The sequence below is a fragment of the Aythya fuligula genome, chromosome 3 (assembly GCF_009819795.1).
Source record: "Aythya fuligula isolate bAytFul2 chromosome 3, bAytFul2.pri, whole genome shotgun sequence".
Taxonomy (NCBI): Eukaryota; Metazoa; Chordata; class Aves; order Anseriformes; family Anatidae; genus Aythya; species Aythya fuligula.
Genome location: NC_045561.1, coordinates 99330428 through 99356220, shown reverse-complemented (window position 1 = coordinate 99356220; position 25793 = coordinate 99330428). Strand labels below are relative to the sequence as shown.

The 25793-nt window shown below is 36.5% G+C and overlaps 1 protein-coding gene across 4 annotated transcripts in view; it reads right to left on the bottom strand.

The window, feature by feature from the left end:
* Window positions 1–7084: 7084 nt before the first annotated feature.
* The window catches only part of SNTG2 (syntrophin gamma 2), a 241631-nt gene continuing 222922 nt past the window's right edge, over window positions 7085–25793 (bottom strand). For all 4 annotated transcript variants that reach the window (XM_032184891.1, XM_032184892.1, XM_032184893.1 and 1 more), the window contains 2 exons: window positions 22090–22200; window positions 7085–7619 (listed from right to left, as the gene is read on the bottom strand). In XM_032184891.1, coding sequence (XP_032040782.1) covers window positions 7488–7619; window positions 22090–22200 — 243 coding nt within the window. In that variant the 3' untranslated portion in view covers window positions 7085–7487. The remainder of the gene's footprint in view (window positions 7620–22089; window positions 22201–25793) is intronic.

Genomic DNA, 25793 nt, shown 5'->3' with positions numbered 1-25793 from the left:
AATTTCCCAAAGTCTCATCTTGGTATGAAACATTTAAGAAACTTTTTTTTTTTCTTCCTGTTTTATCCAACAGCAAAATAATCTAACTAAACACATTGGTTCAGTAAAAGATTTATGCTCTAAAACACAGGGAAAGTTTATCCCTAAAGCCAATTAAATATTCATATTAAATCAACTGGGGAATATTTGTCCAGCTTCTGTGCAATAAGAAAAGAGCGAGCTGATTATGTACTCTGCTTATGGATGTTTTAGGGTGTACTAAAGGGCTGTAGTTTAGCTCAGCTCTGAATTTTAATTGAACAAACTGCTTAAAGACACAGTAAAAGGTCTCTAATATTTTTGTTATGAGTAGCTTGATGTTATAAGAGTCAGTGTATCCCCTGAGACATAGAACCAGTCTACAAATTAATACAATTTCTACTGCCTCATTTTAGAAATATTTTCTACTAAGCACTAGGTAGTAACTGCTGGCTGAAAAAGTAGGCTAAGTTTTTTCTCTCTTTCCTCACCCTCGCCCCATACTTGTTTAAGGGGATGACAAACTGGTTTATACTCCGTTCATTCCAGGATTGTTCTACTTTATTTTCATAATCTGCGAACATTGTTTAGTGTAGGACAGTCAGTGGAGAAGGATGAATATCTTTTCAGAACATGATTCAGTCCACTGGTTTTAGGCATCTATAACAGGTGGGATTAAAGCACACTCCTCAACTGCCAGTGTCTTTTCACTTATTATGAGTTGAGAAAGCTAACTAACAGAGACTGGACAACTAATTTCTACATGAATTCATTAATAAGCATGTATCATATTTCTATCATATTTGAAAATTTGAGGACATGTAAAAACCTGGCAGCTTCCTAACCTAGAAATATAACAGAAATAATGTTCCAATAATAACTTTTAACTAGGAAAGAAAAATAAAATCCTCCTCACATTTAACTTCCTTTCCCTTTTTCCTATTCTGGCAATCCTACAGACTATGTCAGACTGTCACGACTATGACAGTCATGATCAAGTTAGTGTTACAGAAAGAAAGAATGAAGTACTCTCTCAGCTCTAACAGTAATAAAAATATTAAATACATGAACATTAAATATATTTTCAGTTAAGAGTTCTTGTAAATATGTCTTATTTCTAGTAAAAAAGATTATTTCAGCATTAAAGTAAATAAATAAATTCTGTATTAAAACCAAACCAAACAACAATAACAGCAACAAAACCCTTTCTAACATAATTTCTCTCCAGCCCCCACTCACCTACTCAAAATTAAAAGCTTTTGACTTGGGGAAAAACAAAATAGAGAAAGAGCAATGCTTTCCCTAGAAATTAGCACTTCAGTGTTTACAAGAGCAGAAGACTCTTGTGCAGCCTACTTTCCTGTGTAGCTTAGACCCTTCTGCCACTCTCAATTCCCAATGTAGTGACACTTACACAATATATCATGTTTTTTCCAGAGGAAAAAAAAAAAAAAGTCTGTGATGCATCTAGACTGAAGGTATGAACACCTGCATAACTGTAGTTCCTATAGGGCATCATAGCAGCCTTTCCAAATAAAATATTATAGTTTTCTGTCCAAGTAGTCTGGCTTTGATTTTTCACTGAAAAGTCAGTTTTTTGTTGTTGTTGTTTTGTTTTGTTTTGTTTTGTTTTGTTTTTCCCTGCAGGAATAAACCCATGTACTGACAATGAAAGCAGCTGTGCACCAAGGCAATATTAGAAAAGAAAACAGGTTTTCTCCCTGCCTGTATAATTTAAAATTGTTTATCTTTTTCTCTTTTTCAGCTTAAGTCCTATGTAAGTCACTTGGAGTCTGTTCATCAACAGCAGTGGATTTCGGCTCCAGTCCATAGGACTTAATAACTTCAAATTTAATGAAAAGATTTTACTTGTAGAGTTCTTCTGGTTGAACCAGATTAAAATACATCTTCAATTTCATCTTGCATGCAACATAAATCCCTTTTGTGCTTTCTAATAAATTTACTACAAGGTCTTTTACTTCACATCAGATAATCTCTTCTCTACATGCTTCAACAAAAAAAGTATGTAAACATCCTTGAAGCATACATTAAGAAATTAAATAGATGATTACATGATATATTTTACATTATTTTCTTTGAAATAGCTCCCTATTAAGCAGCTATAACTCAATGGCAATCAACTTAAAGTAAGAGGACTACATGAAAGAATTTCTCTATGAAATTGTCAAGAGTGATAGATACTTTCAGCTTGTATGTTTATGTAAAGGAGTCTATTTAAGACTGTACAGTCTGTCCATCCTTTCCCTGCCTCCATTTTTGTAGTGCTTTGATCCACTTCCTATACATTGGAAAGGGGGACAGAAATCACCACTGTCTTCTCTTGACCTCTCACGTAGGCATGGAGGAAAGGGATTCCTTCTGAATGTCCATTCTCTTTGATGCACTTTGATGCAATAGCAGTAGAGGTGATATTCAGGTGGGTAGGGAGGTGTTGCAAAATGCCAACACTAGAAACATTTATGGAAATCTACTTAAAAAGAACTTCAGGCATTTGTAAATAATGCTTATGCCACTACAAAGATCAGACTATATATTAAAGGTTTTGTGGAAAAGCATGCCTTGCTGGAAGTTACCTATGAATGAATGTAGTTCAGAAAGAAAACAGGTGTTAGATTTACAATTGCAACATCTGTCAGAGTCTATCCTCTTCCACCCACCCCTAAATAATAAAATAAAATAAAATCTTGTTTATGCTTCAAGCTTACTAGCACAAGAGTGGCTATTACTCTGAAATACTTTCAATTTTTTTTTTTAAGATCCTAGTGTGAAAAGAATTAGGTCAGATATCCAGAACTTAAGCTTTGGCTGGATCAGCACAGCTTCAATATTATAATTCTATGCTTTACATCTATGATCAAAAATAAATGTTGAGGGATTTTTGAACCATCAAAGATCCCATGAGTTGCTGCAGCTGAGCAAACCAGGCTACCAGGATGTCTATGAGAAGTTCCCATGACAGTGTTCCCACATCGCCAAATTGAGGAATTTAGAAAAATATTGTTGCCAGTAGCTGGCTTCATGGATGGGACCTATGTGACTGCTAATCAAGGGGGTTGTTTTCTTGCAGGTGGGGTTGTTTTCTTGCAATTGTTTGTCTGAGTGCTTTTGACCAATAATCTTGTGTGAGACACCATCCGCCCCTGTTAAGTTTGCTATAAAAGTCAGGCTATTTGGGTAATAAAAGGGAGCATGATCTGACCATACTAGTGTTTGTCGTATTTTCGGCCATTCTTCCTGCAACAAATAAATATAAATAATATAGGTGAGCTGCACTGGGTGAGGCCCTGCCTCAACTGAAGTCAGTGTGAATCTATAGCAACATCTAAATTTATAACTAAAATTGTCAGTGCTCATTTTCTATCCCTGAGGCCATCCCGCATGGTCTGAACACAGCACCTCTATTAAAGTCTCCCTTATGTTAAACAGGGTAGCACAACCAAGACATTTACTGGGAACAGACCTTAGCTCACTCAGCTCATGACTGTGCACAGAACTTTTCTGCAGATTTCAATTAACGTTGATCAAAGAATGCCAGGAGTTATTTTAATAAATCTACAGTACAGTTCAAGTCCAGCTCCCAAGTCCAGTTCCCATAGCACTCCTTAGTTAGAATATATATCACTGACATTAAATCCATGGCACAAGTCATATATCATGTTCAAGTGAGTAACAACTCAATATCGTGTTTTCAAGTGGAGTCCTACTTAGCAGTTTGAAGTTTTGAGTTTAAATTAAAGACATAAGCAGGACATATAGAAAATACCTTGGTTTTACTACATTTCTAATCATGAGTGGCTATCTTGATTTTGTGATGTTGCACAATTTTCTAGCGTTTCTGTGTGTCTTTACTTGGCCTTCTGTTTAGAGCTTTGCTGTAGCAAATGCCTCTCTCCTCCTACCCCTTACTCAACTCTGGTATCACTTTGATCACTCTGGTATCACTTTGATCACTGGAAAAAAATAAGATGAAACTGTATACAAATGAATAATGAAGTAGCAAAACTAAAGCTTAATATATCACAAGCACATAAGAAAGTATATTAAATTTTGTTTTCAGTTTTGATTATTAAGCAAATATTTGACATTCCAGCTGCCCAGATACCACAAAACAACTGTCCTCTGCTTCAGTGATTGAGTCTTTTGGGATGACTGTGGAGGTTACCTAGCCACCAGTAGATCTATTTACCATTTGGGGATCCTACTGTTTTGGGGTCTTCAGCGAGCTGAAAAGTAGTGACAATAGTGATGATACCCAGCATGCTATATTACATACGCTGTGAAGGTGATGACAAAACAATATATTTTACTGACATTAAAAAAATGTAACAAATAAACATAAGACACCAAACAAATTGGTAGTCTAACATTTTCCCATATGACATACATGTATGTTGCCCTGTTAAGAGAACTACAAAGAAATACAAGATCCTGGGGAAGTCCTATAAAACCCATATCAGAGCTGCGTAACAAGCTCTGTGTTAGCTTTTCCCAGGCTCTGCCAACTTCCTCTGAAGGCTGGCCTTTAGTCTCTGCTTTGGGATTGTTGCAGAATGCGAAAGGAAGGAAAAAGAGAGTGAGCTAACAAGAAATTTCAAGTGTCTCTTTAAAAACATCTTTGGAGAATTATTTCTAAAATACAGCCCTAAAGTCCAAGTGGTGAATTGCTAAGAACTTTTTCTCTTATCTTTCTAGGGATTGATTTGCACATATCAGAAGAAAAATCCTATCTTGCAAAAATGGTAGAGAATGTCAGGAATTCCCCCAAACAAGTAAGAAAGTTACTTCAAATGAATATAAGCAACTTCATATAATAATTCTGAAGGTGGCTAATGAAAATATGCAATATCCTCTTATAATATGAGATAGGATTGCATAAGGATATGCAATATCCTCTATAATATATGCTCTTGACAAACATAAATTAATTAATTATTTTACAAAACTGCTCTAAGGAAAATAAATGCAGGATTCTGATGGAGAAAGACAAATCCTTAACAGGGAAATAAATAGAATTGTTTTGAAAAATATAACAGACAATCAGAAATTTTGAAATGAGAAATTGAGAAATAATTTGCAAGCAAATGTGTGTTGTTGAGAATAATCAGTAACCTCCAAGTGGAAGGGGCATGGGAATAAATTGTCGAAATACTAGAGGCATCCTTATAGTTCCAAGAAATTGTTCTTTACCAGAAAGTTTATTGTATTGACCTCTAATGTTAATATTATTAAAATTCATGAATATAGTCCTAACTGCATCTTGTATTTGCAATTAGTTTGATATTGACTTGTTTCATCTTAGGATGAAACTTAGGAACTTCTTAGGAGAAATGAAAGATTATTTAATAAATTTAACTTAAGTTCTTTTAAGGTTTTAATTACAGTATTTGGAGATGTATTCCTTTTTTTCTTTTTCTTTTTCTTTTTCTTTTTCCTTTTCTTTTTCCTAGTGCTGAACTTTGCATGTAAGGGAATAGCAGTAAAACAGAGGAAGAATTCCATCATTCTTCAAACTACAGTCACTCTGCCATCTATAACTGTTCATGCTAATAACTGAGAATTGACTGTATCTATCATTATATCTATCATATCATGTATCTATCATAAGCTATCATTTGTGAATGTTAAAATCTCATTAAACACAAAAAGCTGAAAAGTAAAAGGAAAGCTGAAAGTTATATGAAATATTTTCAATAAAAGCATGTTTGAGAAATACATCTTTGAAAAAAAAAGTAATATAAAATTTGGATGCTATTTGTTTAAAATATCATAATGATTATAAGTACATATTTACAGTCAATAAAAATATTTCTCAGTTTTGCTACATAGTGTTTTGACAGTAGTTAGCTCTTCTATTATGCCTCCTTGCAAACATCAGATCTGTAAACAGCACTAGAATTGCTACCAGCATCTCTAACATTGAAATTAATTTCTCTCAAGATACCACTTTGCAGTAGGTAATCGTTATGGTAGGATCAAATCACCTACTTCAGACACTTTATTTGTGCATGAGGTTTAAGTGGACAGATAAGCATCCCTTTAAAGTAGGTGCCTAAGGCCCACTGCAATCTGCTCTACCTGACTTATGATAGAGGAGGAACCTCTCTGACTAAATTTGAGCACTGAAGCTATGTAAAGACTCCTTATCTGAGATCTTTTAAAGGTACATACCTTCTTTTCTTAGCATACAGTGATTTTAGGCTTTTACTTTATCAAGACATTTTCTTGTGCTCCTAAAATATAGGCAGGGCTTTGATTATGTTGATCCATACTCATTGTATATATTTATGATATTCTTCTTGCTTCGTTTCTTGATTGTGTGCTTTTTTTTTTTTAATTTCTCAGGGAAAAACAAAACAAAGCAAAACAAAAACAAAATAAATAAATAAAAAAACCACACACACACAAAAAAAAAAAACCACACACACAAAGATATTGCCTGATGTTGACTCAAAACTGCACTTAAGAACAAATGAGACTTCTATTACAGAAGCCTGGAATACTTGGTATTACTTACCACTAAGATTAAAATGTCTTCCTTTTATAATTTTTCAGTATCAGGATGTTTTCATTAGCTGTGCAAGTAAAAAAGTGATTTCAAAAGGAATGTTAAGGATATGCTAAAAGTAGACCTGCATTATTTTCTTAGCAAGGAGAAACTCTTTTCATTTCTATTTAAGCATGTATGTAAATCAGGATTAGAGGTAAAGGAAAATAAAAAGTTAAGTGAGCTAGAAAAATCTTTATGTCCAGCTATCACCATACTGACAACATCCTCTGCCAAGCAAAGAAGTCACTGAAGAATGTCTGCACAGCATCACATCTGAGGCTAATGTCAAGGCAATCTATGAATGATTAGATGACTGATTCATGGAAACTTCAATAATATATAAGAAAACCCTACAGGTCGGTGCTTATAGTTATGTCAAATGCGTGCTTATGCCTTTTCCTCAGTCTCAAATAGAGTACATTGTGTTTTAAGATCAATTCTTATTGCAGTTTTCTAGAATAATTAGTTTTTTTTGTTTTATGTTTTTTTGTTTTTTTGTTTTTTTTTTTTCTACAGTGAGGGCTGCAGCAATTTTCAAAATGCACTTAAGAGGCCAATCTTTGGACACACACTTTTCAAACGTTAGTCCATGTTTTTATCTGATATGGGGGATATGTGTGACCATAAGAACAGAAATCAAAATGACACCACAAATGTTATTGAATGAATATTTGCTCAGAATTTTACATTAATGCTGAAGACAACAAACTGATTCAGTTTGACTTAATATTTGTTAACTCATAGATTCAAAATATTGAACAGATTGTGAAAACTGTTAACATTACAGATAACACAACTACAGACTTCTTAGAAAATCACAAAGTTGCAATATTGTGCATGAAATAACTACTTTCTTTAAGAAAATAATTTATTTTCCATAATCACTACATATAATCTTATATCAGTTACTGTACATATATTTTCTTGCAATGCTCTGGCTGTCTATGAATACTGGATCCACAGATGCCACTTTTGCTGCTATGAAGGAGTGAATACAGTGTAATACTGCCGTCAAATCCTGAAATTCAAGTTCCTGAAAGAGGAAGCAAGAGAAAAAAGAGAGAAAACATGATTTCATATTCAGGTCTATAAATTTTTTACATAAATACAGAAAAGACTAATCAGCAAACGGCAATGGACTTTAAATGAAAATTTGAACCTTTAAAGGGAACTGTAAATTTAAAAGTGCTAAGAATAAAAGATGGATATCCATACCTCATTCACTGGAAGTGCAGTATGTCAATTTAATTTTCACCCTCTGCTGCTTCATTGTTTACATTTCACTCAGCTTAGGCAATGAAAGCATTCAACTTGCAAGAACATTTAAATATCACCCCATGTTTTAAATTATTTGAAAAGTTAAAGGTGTTTGGGAATGATGTGGTTTCAAGTCTCAGCCAGGGGAGGCTGATGAGGACACATACCTTGGCAGCCTCTAAAGGAAGGAAGCTAGAAGGACAGAGGCCAGGTGGAAGCAAAGATAAACTCATACCACAGCTTGCACATAAAAATAGGGCTATTTGAAATTCATATGCCCCAATTCAGCAAGAAAAATACTCTTAACCAGGTCTCAGATTCCCTTGACTTTTTATAAAATATTTCACCTGTGCACAATGGACAACATTTCTCTTTCCCAATCTCAACAGACAGAAATGGACCAATATTCTAACATAATAACAAAAAATATAGTATAAAAAGCATGTTAAATTTATATGATGTTACTCTTTGTAAAATCTGCAGCTGGACACTGGGTATAGTTTTTGGTTTGGGGAGAACACATTTGATTTCAACAGGATATGCATTTAAAGGTACTGGTTACATAGTAGCTTATCAGGGAATAACCTATCTGCTTATTTTTAAATGAAAATTAAAGCACTGAACTTCTGATTTTCCTATTACAGTATTTTACAATATCTCCTAAACATAATTGCCTTAGACAGAACATTTGGAATGTATTCCTGTTCAGGAAACCATTTTGCTATCAAAGGCAACTTTGTATTGGCCATTGCTGGCAAATTTTTGGTAGTGGGAAGACTGCATAGGCAGCCTCTGTAAGGAGAGCAAGTTGTTCCAGGAAAGGTTTAGGTTGGAAATTAGGAGAGGAGATATTTCTTCTCAGAAAGAGCGGTCAGACATTGGAACAGGTTGCCCAAGGAGGTGGTGGAGTCACCGTCCCTGGGGGTGTTTAAGGAAAGGTTGGACCTGGTGCTTAGGGACATAGTTTAGTGGCTAATATTGGTGGTAGAGGTTGGACCAAATGATCTTGGAGGTCTTTTCAAACCTTGATGATTTTGTGATTCTATGAGAGGCTGGGGATGCCCCATGCCGGACACAGGTGGTTCCAGCTGACTCCAAAGGCCCCACTGCAGGGCACGGCCAGGCCCAGCACTCAAGATGGTGGTGATTAAAAATACACTTAAGAAAGGGCAGCAAATTAAAAAAAAAAAAAAAAAAAAAAGCAACAAGGACAATGCAGCAGAAAGTGGGACAGTGCAGCAGAAAGTGCTCCATGGTAAACACCCTCAAAAAGACTGCAGCCCATTGGGGACCCGTGTTGGAGCAGAGGAAATGAGTAGGAAGGAAGGAGCAACAAAGGAATAAAATGAGAATCGAGAAGTGTCAGAAAGAAACCATTGCATCTTAACCCCAACTTCATGTGCCACCTCACCAGAAGGCCTGAGTATATCTTATAGCAAAGATGGGGGGAAACTGGGAGCAGAGGTCTCTGAACTGGGGAAAAGGGATGAAAGGTGTTTTTCCTAAGTGTTTAAATGTGATCTTTCTTTCCCAGCACCTGAACCAGTAATTAAATGTCTTAATTTAAGTTAAATTTTGCAAGATATATTGCAGATGATGATGATGATGACGATTATTATTATTATTATTACTTCTGACCTACAAATGTGCTCATTTCTGCTCTTCCCTCCCACTGATGGTGGGGCAGGTAGCTGAATGGGTGGTCAGCTGCTGGGGGGGGACAGCCCACCGCAGGCACTGTCCATACTCAGGGACCTCCTAACTGAAACTACTGGAAGTACTCCTGAGAATGAAGAGTTACTTACATGAGTAATAGCTTCAGGATCTGCCCAACCTTGCTAAAGCGGACATTCTGAAGACACCTGCATTAACCACACTTCTGCAACACCTTTGAGTGTTCAAGGAACCAAAGGAGTTAACAAGAATATACCAGAAAATGGACCACTATGATGAATCTCATCTGTCTGTACTACAATATTTAAAAAAAATACTACAGGTAGTCAGAAACTGTTTTTCTGCTTGTCCAGATGTGCAGTGTTCATTGTAAGATGTTTGGCATTTGAGAGATTTTGAGAGATTTATTTTTTCATCATGGAATTTTTATTTTTCCAGTATTCCTTACTACCCTACTTCCAATATTGTTGTGATTAAGCACTTCCCTGAAATATATAACTTTTATATACCTTCTTCTTTATTCTCCTTTTCAACATCTTTATTTTACTGACTTTTTATTTTGAGGTAGTCGATTCCTTCAGAAGCTAAAGATAATGGGACAGGTGTCCTTGTAAACATCTGGTATATGAACATTTGGTGTATGAACATACTGTTAAGTAAGTAACAGCCATAGTGATAGATACCTTTATTATTTTTAATAAATATTTTATGTCTCTTTGTTATATGATCGTAATCATACTGTCTCCTCTTCTGTGGCAGTAAAGTATTACCAGAATACGAGGTCATTTTGTACATCTCCACAGAAGGCAGATAATGACTAACTCAGGTGCTGATACACAACAAGTAATACTGTGATTTCATTACGGGAAAGCAACCTGTAAGCATTTGGCAAGATTCATAAGCCAGACTAACTATGTTCACATAAAATATGTGATTTAGTTTAGCCATATTTCTTTGCTTCTGCTTGGTAGATTCCCCAGTTTAAGTGTACTATACTTTGTTTTTAAAAAACAGTTGTACTTGGCTCAGTAGAAATAAAACCAATCCGGATGTTTTAAGTAAATAATAAATAAATAAATAAATAAATAAATAAAGCAAATAAATAGTCTGGTGTGATACAGGACACAATGTTCAATCTAAATACAGGAAAAACTGCTTGATTTCCCTCTAAGACAAATGCTAATAAGAGTTTTCATAGGACAAATGTGGTCTCCAAGAGCCTGAATGAAATTAACTCATTGGGGATTTCAAATTATTTAAACAACAAACAAACCAACTTTTTTTTTTTTTTTTAAATAAAATGATCAAAAATAGAGGTTCATTGTTTATTTTTCAATACTGACTAGGCTACAAGCAGGAGAACACAAATTGTAGACTCTTATTCTACCTCACATTCTGCAGAATAAAACCAAGTTGATATTTGCCTTTTTACTGTTTCATTCAGGAAATAGCCAGGGATTCTGGTGGAATTATGAAGCAAACAGGATCAGACACATGAAAAATAAAAAGGTGGAAGAAGAAGGTGGCAACAGACTTTCAATATTTGAAGACTCTAGTTCATGATGAAGATGAGTATATATATTTTTTCAAACAATTGTGCACTGTTTCCTTACAAGCTCAGGCACATATAGTTTATTGTCTCAGGGATTTTATTTTCCACTAAACAAATCTATTATTCTCAGACAAATGTAATCTTCTTTTACTGTCTACTTTGCCAGCATATTGTGGCAATAAGCAATATTACCGTACAACAAGAGTAATGGGATCATATTCAGCATGCTTCCAGGATATGCTCATAACACCATGATACCCATGGTATCATGGCCTTACAAGTGCCTTTTGCACTATAAAGGCCTTACAAATGCCTTCATGCTCAATGAAACATCCAAGAAAGCTACAGAAAAGTCCTCCTCAGACACAGTAACCTTTGGACAGAGTACGTTTTGGAAGCAAGCACTCAGAGATTGTTCTCTCAGTGCACACATAAGCCTGGGAGAACAATGCTTTCATCCCCTAAATCCTACACAGAATATGTAAGCAGAGGTATTTGGATGTATATAATAATTTGTGTTTAGTGGTTCATTACCAGACAAATAAATTTTAACTTTCCAGAATCTTGAACCACAAGAATTTTGTAATTCTATAGCTTTGAGAATTTGTTAACATAAATGAAATGACTCCCCTATCCCTTCAAAAATTTTTGAAGTTTTCCTACAGCTTTTAAAGTAAAAATAGGTGAATTCAGACACTATGCACAGGCCATTTTTCATTTGAATTAATAAGCCATTATAAACAGATTACTATAATTGGATCTCTTATACAATGTGCCTCTGCAATATTTCCTTGCTTATTTTCCTTCCATGCAATGGGAGAACATTTTAGTTTTTATGAGTAGATTTTAAAGAAATATTGCAATAAAAGTCAGATATTCTTTTATCTGAAAGCAGCTAACAAAGGAGAATAAATTAGAGATGAGTGACAAAAATTAAGGAATCTTAAACATTGCATCTTGATTAAATCAAGGTTTAGGGAGGTGTGCTGTTATTCATCTTTCATTGCTCTTTACTACAAAATTCTGCTTTCTGAGTGTATAATTCAATGGATTTGAAACGCAATGCAAACTGCTAGGTGACTTCCCACTACTTCCAATCTCTAGTCAACCAGCACAAGTTTATCAAAATGTATTCTGGAAAATGTTGCTACCTGCAACATCTAATTGCAAAAAAGTTCATAAACCCTTACGCCTTTAAATGCTGCACTTGGTTGCTTCTGTGTGAGCAGATAAATATACCTTAACTGGAGTAAAACAATCTGTCAATTATAGAAGTTCTCTTAATTGTGTTAAACAACTATGGACCCCCCTGTACTTAATGGAAATTAAACTGAAATTAAATTAAATGGAAATTATATGGAAATTATGGACACTTGGAAAGTAGATTTCCATAAATTTCCATTTATATGGAAATCTTGGACACTTCCAAGATTCTAAATAATAACAAACACAAAACACCCTATAATCTTATGAAAACAATAGAGGCATAAGCCAACACAACCAATGAACAGGCTGTGCAATTTATTATGATTCATATCTAGTTAAATAATAATAAAAAAAATAAGATAACATCAAGGGAAGTAGCAAAACTCTCTCAAACTTCTGTTTTTGTGTACTTGCTAGTTAATAGGTTAAGAAATAATTGCCCTAAAAGAAGAAAAATCTCTTGAGAACTAATATCAAACCAAGCACTTCAGTAATGTGTAATAATTGGCATTCAGTTGCTGAAATATTCATTTGGGCCTCATACTCAACATTAGATCTCATTGCAGAAGAAAAATGAAGCGTAAGTGTTGGTTAAAATCCTTTGAGCAATTTAGACCATGTAATCTTTATTCTGATTTTTTGGAGGCATAAAGAAACCACTTCTATTTTGATTGATAGATATGGTCATAAGGAAACGTTTCTTAAAACATTTTATTGTTATTTTATTTGTATTTTATTGACAATATATGTCTATCATAAACAATATAAAATTAATGTAAACATTCAGAAAAAAAGTAGTGCCATTATTTAACTCCCTTTGTATTAAGTTTTACACAACTAAAATCTAGCATACACACAGGACTTTTAATAAATGCTACTCTGTATAAAATACTATAGAATAATGTATATGTTCTCAGCTTAAGTCAAAGTTTAAATCTCTTGAATTATAATATTTAAAAACAATAAATAATAAAATACAAAAGCACTCACATTAGTCTTAGATTTGCTCCAAAATTAACGGAACTCATCCAACAATTTCACCTTAGGTTCTGACTGATTCATTATGACATTCAACATATTGAGTGTCTGAAGCTAAAAGAGCTCAGAGCCTTTTACAAAGCTTTTCATTTCCTTTCTGCAAATATATTCACTTCTAAGCTGTACATATTTATCAAGAAAAACAATTAGAGATAGCTAACACAGACTGTAGGCAGGATTTCAGACTGCTCCAACAATATTATGTGAAGAGTTTTTGGATAAGAAAAGAGGAGAGATAGGAATGTGTCATCAGTGGGAGTCAATCCAATTCCCCTACTGCACAGTGCTCATTGATTCTATCAGAGTACAGACCAAACTGCGGCAGTTCCTCCCATGTACCTCAGAATTTTGTCTAATCTGTTAAAATTAATCTTTTGGATACTTACAATATGATCTTATTTCTATATAATATAATTTACATGCAGTTGAAAGAGGAAAAGCATTGCCAAACCTGTGTTTTAAGTGAAGACAGCACTCTGTTTTCTCCAGATAACGCTGCAGGTCCCTCAGAGGGATTACTTTTAAGAGCGGTACTGTTTTTGGAAATTGTTATAGAACAAGGTAGCCAAACAGGTAGCATATGAGCTTTATACATGTAATTTAACAGTTAGCTCACTTCCCTTATGTTCTCTAACATCTTCACTATTTTATATTGTTTTCTATTAGGGTGAGATCATACGAAGAGAGAAGAAGAACTCTGAAAGTATTCTGTTGCAGGGCTCTGATATGGTCAACTGCGATACTGTGTTAGATATGGTCATCAGAGAAGTAATGTTCACCCTGAGGCCTGAGAAATCCAATTAATCACAAGAGTATTTGACAAAGTAGGACATAAATGAGGGTGGGGATGTGGTGCTTTGTCCCTGAGAGACACTTGATGCCTTCACAACCTTGAAGCTGTCTAGCAAGGGGCAGTCGTGTATATCCAGAACAGATGTTGGGGTACAGGCCTGTGCCCCAATTTGAGGATGGAGTTAGATCAGAGAACTGGTGTTCTGGTGGTGAATATATTCTTGGATGAAGATTACAACAGGGAAAGGGGAAGAGGATTAGGGGTTTAATTTGGAAATATGGATTTGGTGAAAGATAGGGATGGCATGAGGGACAGGGGAAATGTAGATACTGCATTGTCAGAGGACATGGAGACAAAGTCTGCTAACAAATGACCATCTGGAGTATGGTTTATAGGGTGCAAATTTTTCTTTTTCAGGTTTAGAATGTAATGTGATTTTTAGTTTTGTTTTGTTTTGTTTTTTGTTTTGTTTTTGTAGAAAATAACACCAATGATACTTCTTTCTAAGAAAAGAATCACTCCAATCTCTATTTTTTAAAGTAACATACCCAGCCAGGCAGATAACTGAGTTATCTGCCCTGCATCATCTAACTCCACCTATCTGCTTGCTTGCCTCATCTGTGACTGCTGTATTGTGTTTTTTTTTTTTTTTTTTTTTTTTCCTTAATTACAATTGTCTATTTTATGTGTATTTAGAAGAATCTCTGCATGTCTAATATTTCAATAATCAAGGCTATTTCAGTTTTCTATATGCATCCTAATAAGCAGTTAAGTACAGCAAAGGCACTAGAAGGAAGACAGCAAGCAAGGAAGAGCATAAAAGATTGGATTAAAGCAGTGGGAAGACACGACTACAAAACTGCCTGCTGGTACTGAGAATATAAAATATGTGCACACTGCACTGACCTTGATCATTGTACGTGCACAGCCAAGTAAGAAAAATGTATGTTTTTGCTTTGCCCACCCACCTATAACAGTTGGATATATGATATATCATAAAGACTTTAACAGGCCTGTTGCACCACTACCACACACACACTTAAGTTTATTGATTACTTCTGAGAGATGTTGAATCACTATTTGAACAAGATATGAGCCTGTATTGTGTAAAGGCTCTATCTGTCAGCATCTACATTTTCTGCACCTGTGCATTTCATGACTTCTTTAAGGACATTGGTGAGTCTTAGTGTTTATTAATTGTTGACATGAGTACAACTGTTACCACTGCATTCTTCAGCATGTTATTTCATTCTTTTTGATTGAAATGCTAACCATTCTTTTTTTTGGAAAGTAAAACAAAACAAAACAAAAACAAAAACAACAACAACAACAAAAACAAATAATATCTAGGTTTAAACTGTAGTCCTCATGGGAGTCAAAACAGAACAAGAAATTCTAAATTCAGTTCTAAATTTTAGAAAGTATACCACAGCTTGGTTGCCATATAATGGTTGAAAAGAACAAATGTGTTAGTACTGTGCAGCTTAAAACTGTTATAAACAGGCAAAAATAAATTTTTGGCTATGGAATGAGGTATGAAAGCTTGCTCAGCTGTAAATTTTTATTTAAAACTCTTTGTGAATATTTGTGACTATTATTTACACACACACACATGCAAATTAAAATGGTGCTCTTACCTTGTAAGCATAAGAACTAGATCCATGGTGCCAAAAATCAATGCCAGATAAATTGCAACTCTATCTATGAATCGTACTTAAGTTTTTTTAAGTGTTCTACAGGGACCAAGAAGAATCAGATGACTTTTCAGTGTCAGCTTCAGTGATTCCGACTGCCACTGTCTACTGTCAAATCTGGAATACGTTTAAATGTGGCATTGGCAGACGCAAACTTTACTAATGCATAAGAAAGGCATCTGAAAAGTTGTTCTGAAGATGCTTGTCTAGGAGCAGGCAATTAAATTCACCCCTTCCAGAAAATATTAAAATTAATTTCCAACAGCAATCAGACTGTCCAATACTGTCAAATGGGTAAAGTCTTAACTGATATCCATCATAATCTTGCAAATGTTTTTCAAGCTCTCAAGATGTTCAGTAGTAAACTACCAGACTTCAGCAAGAAAAGACCCATATTAATAAAAAAACAGACGGGCTTGAGTGCTAGATTATGGTTTATTGATGCTAGAGATTAATGTTGCTATAAAGAGAGAGCTTTACTTGGACTCTCTTTAATATCCCATATCTCTCAACTAATGTGGAATACATTTCCTCTCAGGTGCATATAGTAAATCTAAAGGCAGAAGCACAGTTGCTGACTTGTCCTTGATCACTCTTCTGAAATTCTCCTGTTTTAAATAAAAAAGGGTTTGTTGCAAACTGTGCTGCACAGTCTAATTGCAAAAGCATATCAGAGTGTGCTCTTGTACAACTATGTTGAGGCTTGAAGTCAGTGAAGAAAAAATACTGTATGCACTCTGATAAATATGCAGGGTTCTTACGCTATATGCATAACAGACAGGAAGTGCATGAGAAAAGCAACATTTACTTGAATGCTTGAATATGGCTCACAACAGACTAGTGAAAATATGATTTATTTTTGTATTCTTTCTTCAATTAAATATTTGTGACCAAGTTGGTAAAAGAGGAAATGTAGTGAAGAAAGATAAATAAGGTCTCTTTCCTTTCTCTGTTTGAATGAATTGCTAAAATATAATTCCATTTTTCTTTTCAACAGAGGATAGAAACAAAACAAGATGAGAAAAAAATGCTTATATGGCTCAATTAAAATATGCCTGGAAAAAAAAAAAAAGATCTTATCTTCCAGGTAGCTAGAGTTAAAACATGAATACAATCTTAGAAATATTAGTAACTCTCTTTTTTTTTTTTTTTTTTTAAAGCAAGTGTACTTGCCATGTAGACTCAGAATATCTAACGTTATTGACATTACTTGGAACTTTGTCTGTACTGGACCATGTGTTCAGGTACGTAAGTTATATACAACTTTGCCAAATATAAAATGTTTTCGCCGATATTTACTGTGCCAGCAACAAAATTACTCTTCAAAAGAAAACTTTAGGCAAAATTCCTAAGACTTTAAAATTTGGCAGGAAGACAAGATTTGCATCAGAGGTTGTTTTTTATTATTCCTGTGTAATCTATCCAAATTTGTTAACTGGAAAATTTACTTGCCAAGATATTATTTTTGCTGAGCATGCTCCAGCTTCAAACCTTCACCAGACAGGAAATTAAAGGAGTGTGACTCTTGATCAGGAAAATTTGGGTATTTTATATTCTTCTATTTTTTCAAGCAACTGATGGAACCTACTTTTTAAATTGCTTTTTCAATTACTCAGTTGATTTTATGGTAACTTAGGTTCTATTTACCAAAATTACTTATGAGAATATCACATAAAATTTGAATAAAATCGAGACAAATCATGACTATTGTTTCCTCCCACAGCAGTTATCCTGTCAAAAAATGGAAATGAGGCAACTTTAACAGAATCTCATTTCAAAAATCTACCTTGCTTCCTACAATTCTGTTATTTTCTCTATAATTATGTAATTACAAATTGTTTATTCAATAATCTTTGTGTTTATTTAATAATGTTGTATTTTTCTACTATCAAATTGAGGCTGACTGGTCTATATGTTTCTACATCTCCCCTTGGTCCTTTAAAGAAAAAAAATTATCTTTCTGTAATTTTACTTATTTACCTGGACTTCTCAAACACAACTTCCACTGCCTCCTAGTGTGAAAACTATTATTTAAAAATACTCCAACCATTTTCCCTCCATATTCTGGCTTTTCTTTATAACCCCTTGATCTTGTAATGTGGGGTGTAATTTTTTTCCTTTTTTTTTTTTTTTGATAACTGAAGCAAACAAAAAAAGCACAGAATGTACCCTTCTCGTCTGCTATTTGCTCAGTTTACGCAGTAAGCTATGAATTATTATTTGCTTTCATGACTTCAGCTCTCCCCGCTACTAAAATATTCACAGATTCTTTTTCTTCTTAGGCAAAGTGCAAGGTCTACATATAGTCTGGGGCAATCCCAAGCACAAATACAGACTGGGTGGAAAATGGATTGAGAGCAGCCCAGAGGAGAAGGACCTGGGGATGTGTTGGTTGATAAGAAGCTCAACACAAGCCATTAACGTGTGCTTGCCGCCCAGAAAGGCAACCGTATCCTGGGCTGCATCAAAAGAAGTGTGGCCAGCAGGTCGAGGGAGGTGACTCTCCCCCTCTGCTTTCTCTTCTGTGACTCCACCTGGAGCGCTGCATTCACCTCTGGGGCCCACAGCATAAGAAAGGCATAGATCTGTTAGAGCAGGTCCGGGGCGGGGGGGGGGGGCATGAAGATGATCAGAGGGCTAGAGCACTTCTACAAAGAACAGCTGATGGAACTGGGGTTATTTGGCCTAGACAAGAGAACGTTCCAGGGAGTCATTACAGCAGCCTTCCAGTACCTAAAATGTAGCAGCCTTCCAGTACCTACAGGAAAGCTGGGGGGAAACTCTTTGTCAGGGATTGTAGTGATAGTACAAGGAGTAATGGCTTTAAAGACAGAAGATTTAGATTAGATACAAGGAAGAAATTCTTCACTCGGGGTGGTGAGGCACTGGCACAGGCTGCCCACAGAAGCTGTGGTTGCCCCATCCCTGGAAGTGTTCAAGGCCGGCTTGGAAGAGGTTCTGAGCAACGTGGTCAAGTGCAAGGTGTTTCTGCCTATGGCAGGGGGATTGGAATTAGATGATCTTTAAGTTCCCTTCCAACCTAAGTCATTCTGTGAATCTATGTGTAATGAATATGTTCCATTTGGCTGAAGAGGTTTAAGAGCCCCTTGCCAAAGGGACATGAAAGGGCATCTGCAGCTCAAATAATTACAAACTTTTGATTCAAGGAAGAGCACACAGACATATAAACTATATATTAATGCCATGGTCCAGGAACACTTCATAACTAGTCTTCCTCCCCCTCCTTTCAAAACAGCTGCAAAGCTACTCCTTCATAGAAAAACATTTACATGCTATGCTGCAAACAGATTTTTTAAGAGCTTTAAAAAAAAAAATCTGATTTCCTAAACAAATAACATGCCGAAATTACATAGGTACACACTTGTGCAATTTTCACATTTGTTGAAGTGGTGGATACCTCAAAGGAGCTGAATTTCTAGAATTGTGTTACAAGTTGCTGATGTGACACATTGGGAGGTCCTGGCACCACCCCATGCTGAAGTGAAGGCAGGAGGATCACTGTCCTTTCCTGCCCTGACCAACAACTGGGGTAGGGGTCACTTGGCCACCTATTGAATATGGGTTGTCTAAATAGTTAATAGACACATACCTGCAAACTATCTGCAACAACTGCTTTTTTCCCATTATCAGGCATTCTGCTGACTTTGCAGGGGTTTCAAGGATTTGAAGTGGTATTATTGGAAGTATTAAAGGAAGAGTAAGTACAGAGAAGTATTGAAATGGTAAAGTTTAAGGGGAAGTTGTAGGGAATATGAAGGACCTGAAGAAGATACAACTGACAGGAATCTAGGACTTACTAGTGCCTTTGAATTGAAAAAAAAAATAATAATGGAAAAATATATTGTTCTTCACATAAAACTGAAGTGCACAGGAAGAAGCACTTTGCTCAAAATTTGTAGGAGAAAAAATACCATCTCTAGCTAGTAACCAAGATGCAAAAATGGAATTTCCAAATGTGATTTTTTTTTCCCAAAGATTTTATAAGCATATAGAACTCAATGTAATCTGGAAAAATTTTTTGCAACCTTAATGCTACTGATTACTGCCAAGTGAACATAAGTCATCTGTATCAAGCTTTATTTCACATGTAGTGGAAATGAAATTTCTAGTATTTGATGACATTTTCTATTCCTGATTATTGGCTGCATTTCACCATACAGCAACATCTGGCTTTTTCAGTACACTAAGCTGAGGCAGTTACTGCAGTATGTACTATGGGTATTAGAGATGCTTATTTCATGATTACTCTCTAATTCCAAAGTCTAAGAAATAATACCATTTAGAAGTGTAGGGACATATACTTGACCCCAAGCAGAGATACAGCCTGGGAGATGAGTGGTTAGAAAGCTGCCTGGCAGAGAAGGACCTGGGAGTATTGGTTGATAGTCAGCTGAATATGAGCCAGCAGTGTGCTCAGGTGGCCAAGAAAGCCAACGGCATCCTGGCTTGTATCAGAAACAGTGTGGCCAGCAGGGCTAGGGACGTGATCGTCCCCCTTTACTCAGCTCTGGTGAAGCCGCACCTCGAGTACTGCGTTCAGTTTTGGGCCCCTCGCTACAAGAAGGACATCGAGGTGCTTGAGTGGGTCCAGAGAAGGGTGACGAAGCTGGTGAGGGGTCTAGAGAACAAGTGCTACAAAGAGCAGCTGAGGGAGCTGGGCTTGTTCAGCCTGGAGAAGAGGAGGCTCAGGGGCGACCTTATTGCACTCTACAGGTACCTTAAAGGAGGCTGTAGCGAGGGGAGGGTTGGTCTGTTCTCCCACGTGCCTGGTGACAGGACGAGGGGGAATGGGCTTAAGTTGCACCAGGGGAGATTTAGGTTGGATGTTAGGAAGAACTTCTTTACTGAAAGGGCTGTTAGGCATTGGAATGGGCTGCCCAGGGAAGTGGTTGAATCACCATCCCTGGAGGTCTTTAAAAGATGTTTAGATGTAGAGCTTCGGGATATGGTTTAGTGGAGGACTTGTTAGTGTTAGGTCAGAGGTTGGACTCAGTGATCTTGGTGGTCTCTTCCAACCTAGATGATTCTGTGATTCTGTGAAAATATATGAACCAAGTATCTGGAGCAGGGAGGCTGCATAGTTCTAGCACAGTCCCATTTAATGTGAAATCTTAATGAGAATAGAAAATCTTAAAGGATAGGTAAAGATATTATCTGTTCTACCTTTGTGATATGGTCATTGCAGCAAATTTTCACTTTATAGGTCATTTTAATCAGTATAACTCCAGGTAATAGTATTTGAGAGCTTTCATAGATCTTCATGGTTGTTTTTTTGTTTGTTTGTTTTGTTGTTCGTTTGTTTGTTTTTTGATTTTTCTTTGACTTTTGTCCACCAAATCCCAGCTGAACCTCACTCTTGCCTTCCTCTTCTTTGTCATATCAAATCAAAGTTCTCATTCCTTTCAGAACGTCATGATTGAATAATTCTGTCTTCATTTATTTATGTTTTATTGAATTATTCTTCACTCTGTTTATTCATCAATGATCTCTACCTTAGTATTCCATTTCTCCAATTTTCATCCAGTCCCTTAAGTTGTGTGTACAACTGCAAGAAGCTTAGGATCACAGAGGAGAAGCTGAGGCCAGATTCAGGCATTACAGCTACACCTCACAATGATAATTCAAAGTACAACCCTGAATTAGAAACTGCTGAAGTTCAGTTGGGAATCTGAATTCTAAGTTTCACAACCATATCATATTGCCAGAAGCAGAAACAGACACCAGCAGTATCTCATCTATAGTAGTGACTGGCTGTCACCACAACTTGATGCCAGATCCCGCAAAGCTCCTAAGTCACAGTAGAACCAATAGATTTCAGGAAGTGCCTGGCCTCTTTTAAGGTTATTTCCTAGTAAAAGTTACACAATATTTTATTTTCTGCATATCTTAAACATATTTGCTTGAATTTGTCTACTATGCAGCAGCTTAAAATGTATTTAGTCATTAAATAGTTTTATTTTTCCTTTATCCTTGTCAAAAGCAATTTTAAGGTACTGTATGATTACAGGTAGGCTAAACAACTGCACTAAAGAAATCATCTTTCTGATATAGTGAAACACCATCAAAACACAGCTCAGTAACAGACTTGTACAAATACTGCAATAAATTTATAGATGTTATATCACTTTATTTATTGTGGAGTTTCTACAGAATAGGAGAAAAAAAGATAAACTGTGATTTGCAGTTCACCATTTGCAAGTGCTGCAGTAAATGAAATTGATAATTCCATTTCATTTCTTACTAAACTGAGAAGGAATATGTCACTTACCTTTGTCTCAATTTGTTTTGTGTCTAGATTCTGAAAAAGCAGCTTTACTTTCGTTTTCCCATCATCTGAAGAGCCTTTGAGCTGAGAGAATTTAAACCTCCACAGCACGTTCTAAAGAGAAAGAAATTTGATTAAGGACTCTGTTACACACTGTTACCTAGAACTACAGATAAATGATTAATGTTTTTGTATTATGATGAAGCATTAGGGCAGTAAACACAGTGCATGATAACAGGCTGGTTGCAGAGCAAATAAAATTAACAGCTCTGTATCACATGTGGGAACAAAGGATACAATAATAATACTCACTAATTAAAAATTTACATAGAAATTATCTGAAATGTAAATTTTTCCATTGCCTACATGATATAATATCAATATCCTTGACAAAAGCTTAGTTTTAAAAAGATCCGTTAGGATATTTGTATCAGTTTCAGTATGAACACAATTCTGCACCATATCTTGATCTGTCATATTTCAGCTGGCTCATCTGCATAATGTAGATAAATGTCTTACATGAATGATGCAAAGCTGAATTCACCTTGGCCAAAAAATGTGTAAAGTGATTTGAAAACCAAAGATAAATATGAAATAGAGATGCAAAAACTTTATTATTGAATGTGGTCTTGTGAAGTACAAAAAATATGTTCTGTGTTACACAGCTGTTTTCTAAAATACATAGGAAATCTAGGATTCTTGGTCTATTTTATGCAGGTTTATTCATGGGATCTTACTACTGCTGGCACATCACGGATTCACAGGAGTATTTTAATATGTATAGAGATACTTTTCAAAACAAAACAAAACAAAACAAACAACTATTAGATTGCATCCAGACCTTCTGCTGATGTTTCCTTATACCTATAGCATTAATGAAAATTTCATGTACATGTTGAAATGTGATTCAGTCCCTGGACACTGTTGAGAAAACATGATTTAAATGCTTTAAAGGCTCTTTCAAAAGCAAACATAATCAGGGAAAAGTTTGCTATGTTTCATTTTTCAATATACCTGCCTGTAAAATATTTTCTTCATATAGACCAACGCTATACCTTCACTTATAAATTTTCTGACTTTTTCTCTGTGAATTTTTCCAATATCCTGTAGATAACACTGACTGGATTTGGAGTGGAATAGCTGCTCAGTGAGTCAGATGCAGTTACAGAAGAAGTCCTTTCTATATAAGTTCAGACTTTTTTCACTGTCTGAGAGGAGAGTTATTCTGCTAAGTTTTTAACTATTTCTACATATTCTAAATATTAAACTATTTCTACATATTCACAGAATCACAGAATTTCTAGGTTGGAAGAGACCTCAAGATCAAGTCCAACTTCTGACCTAACGCTAGCAGTCCCCACTAAACCATATCCCTAAGCTCTACATCTAAACGTCTTTTGAAGACTTCAAGGGATGGTGACTCCACCACTTCCCTGGGCAGCCTGTTCCAATGCCTCACAACCCTTTCGGTAAAGAAGTTCTTTCTAACATCCAGCCTAAAACTCCCCTGGCGCAACTTAAGCCCATTCCCCCTCGTCCTGTCACCAGGCACGTGGGAGAATAGACCAACCCCCACCTCGCTACAGCCTCCTTTAAGGTATCTGTAAAGAGCAATAAGGTTGCCCCTGAGCCTCCTTTTCTCCAGGCTGAACAAGCCCAGCTCCCTCAGCCGCTCCTCGTAGGACTTGTTCTCCAGGCCTCTCACCAGCTTCGTCACCCTTCTCTGGACCCGCTCAAGCACCTCGATGTCCTTCTTGTAGCGAGGGGCCCAAAACTGAACACAGTACTCGAGGTGCGGCCTCACCAGAGCCGAGTACAGGGGGACGATCACCTGCCTAGCCCTGCTGGTCACACTGTTTCTGATACAAGCCAGGATGCCGTTGGCCTTCTTGGCCACCTGAGCACACTGCTGGCTCATATTCAGCCAACTATCAACCATCACTCCCAGGTCCTTCTCTGCCAGGCAGCTTTCCAACCACTCATCTCCCAGCCTGTAGCTCTGCTTGGGGTTATTGCGCCCCAGGTGCAGGACCCGGCACTTGGCCTTGTTAAACTTCATGCAGTTGACCTCAGCCCATTGGTGCAGCCTATCCAGATCCTCCTGCAGAGCCTTCCTACCCTCGAGCAGATCGACACACGCGCATAGCTTGGTGTCATCTGCAAACTTACTGAGGGTGCACTCAATGCCCTCGTCCAGATCACTGATGAAGATATTAAAGAGGACCGGCCCAAGCACCGAGCCCTGGGGGACGCCACTAGTGACTGGCCTCCAACTGGATTTGACTCCATTTACCATGACTCTTTGGGCCCAGCTATCCAGCCAGTTTCTAACCCAACGAAGCGTGCGCCAGTCCAAGTCAAGAGCAGCCAGTTTCTTGAGGAGAATGCTGTGGGAGACGGTGTCAAAAGCCTTGCTGAAGTCAAGGTAGACCACATCCACAGCCTTTCCCTCATCCACCCAGTGCGTCACTTTGTCATAGAAGGAGATCAGGTTCGTCAAGCAGGACCTGCCTTTCATAAACCCATGCTGACTGGGCCTGATTGCCTGCTTGCCCTGCAAGTGCTGTGTGATGACTCTCAAGAGGATCTGCTCCATGAGCTTCCCTGGCACTGAGGTCAAACTGACAGGCCTGTAGTTTCCCGGGTCTGCCCTCCAGCCCTTCTTGTAGATGGGCGTCACATTTGCTAGCCGCCAGTCAATTCGAGTCCTGCAACATAGTTAGTAAATTCAAGGGAAGTGTTGGATTATTCCTAATTTAGAATATGTAATTTGGAAGAGAGCAGGAGACCTGCTTCCTTCAGATTAGCACTTTGGTAAATTATTTATTCACATTGTTGCCAGCTACTACGTTATTATGCCTTGATGCCTTTAATGGTAATAATTACATTCAACTTGATATATCCTTGTTGTGACTAAATCCCCACTCTTCTGGGTGCTACCAGAACACAGAAAAGAAGAAATACCAGCCTGAGAGATGATTAGAATGATAAAGGTAGAGGTTTTGTATTTGTGTCATTAGTCAATGATTTTCCTTTTTTAGTGGATATGGCAACACTTGAATTAATGACAACTGGTAAGCGTGATAATCTATACATTGAATGATGAAAGCCTCACGAATTTCAATTATTTTTTTGTCTGTGTGATCTTTAGAACCCTACTCATGGTTTGAGAAGGAATACCCTATGCACAAACAAAACAAAATGTGTTTATGCATTTGTTTATACAAATAAAAAGGTATGAAAAGCCTTATTTCATCTCCTGGTTCCCTGCAGACAAAAACATCATTGACTTCTTAGATTTCTTAATATAAAGGATGAAAAAAACTCACCCCACCAACAATGCTATGGCATTCTGCTGGTGCTTAAAATTCATGAACAAATTTTAACTGGGTCCAGAGGGCCTAATTAGACCATCTGAAAGGTATTCTTAAATAGGTTTGGATCTAAATAGGATGGAGCAATGTTCACTATATACTATAATTGCTTAGATGCGGATGAAACACAAACAATTTAGCAATAATAGGCATTGCTGAAGTCAACAGTTGACACTGAGTGGAAAAGAGAAATAGATGGCTCTGGAAAGAAGAAAATGCACACTTGGGGATCCCTTTATTTTGGATAAGCGGCTGGAGGCATGGGATAGGGAAGATGAACCAACTAAGCCAACAGATAAAGAAAATCTCTATGACAAAGCAGTAGCAGGATGC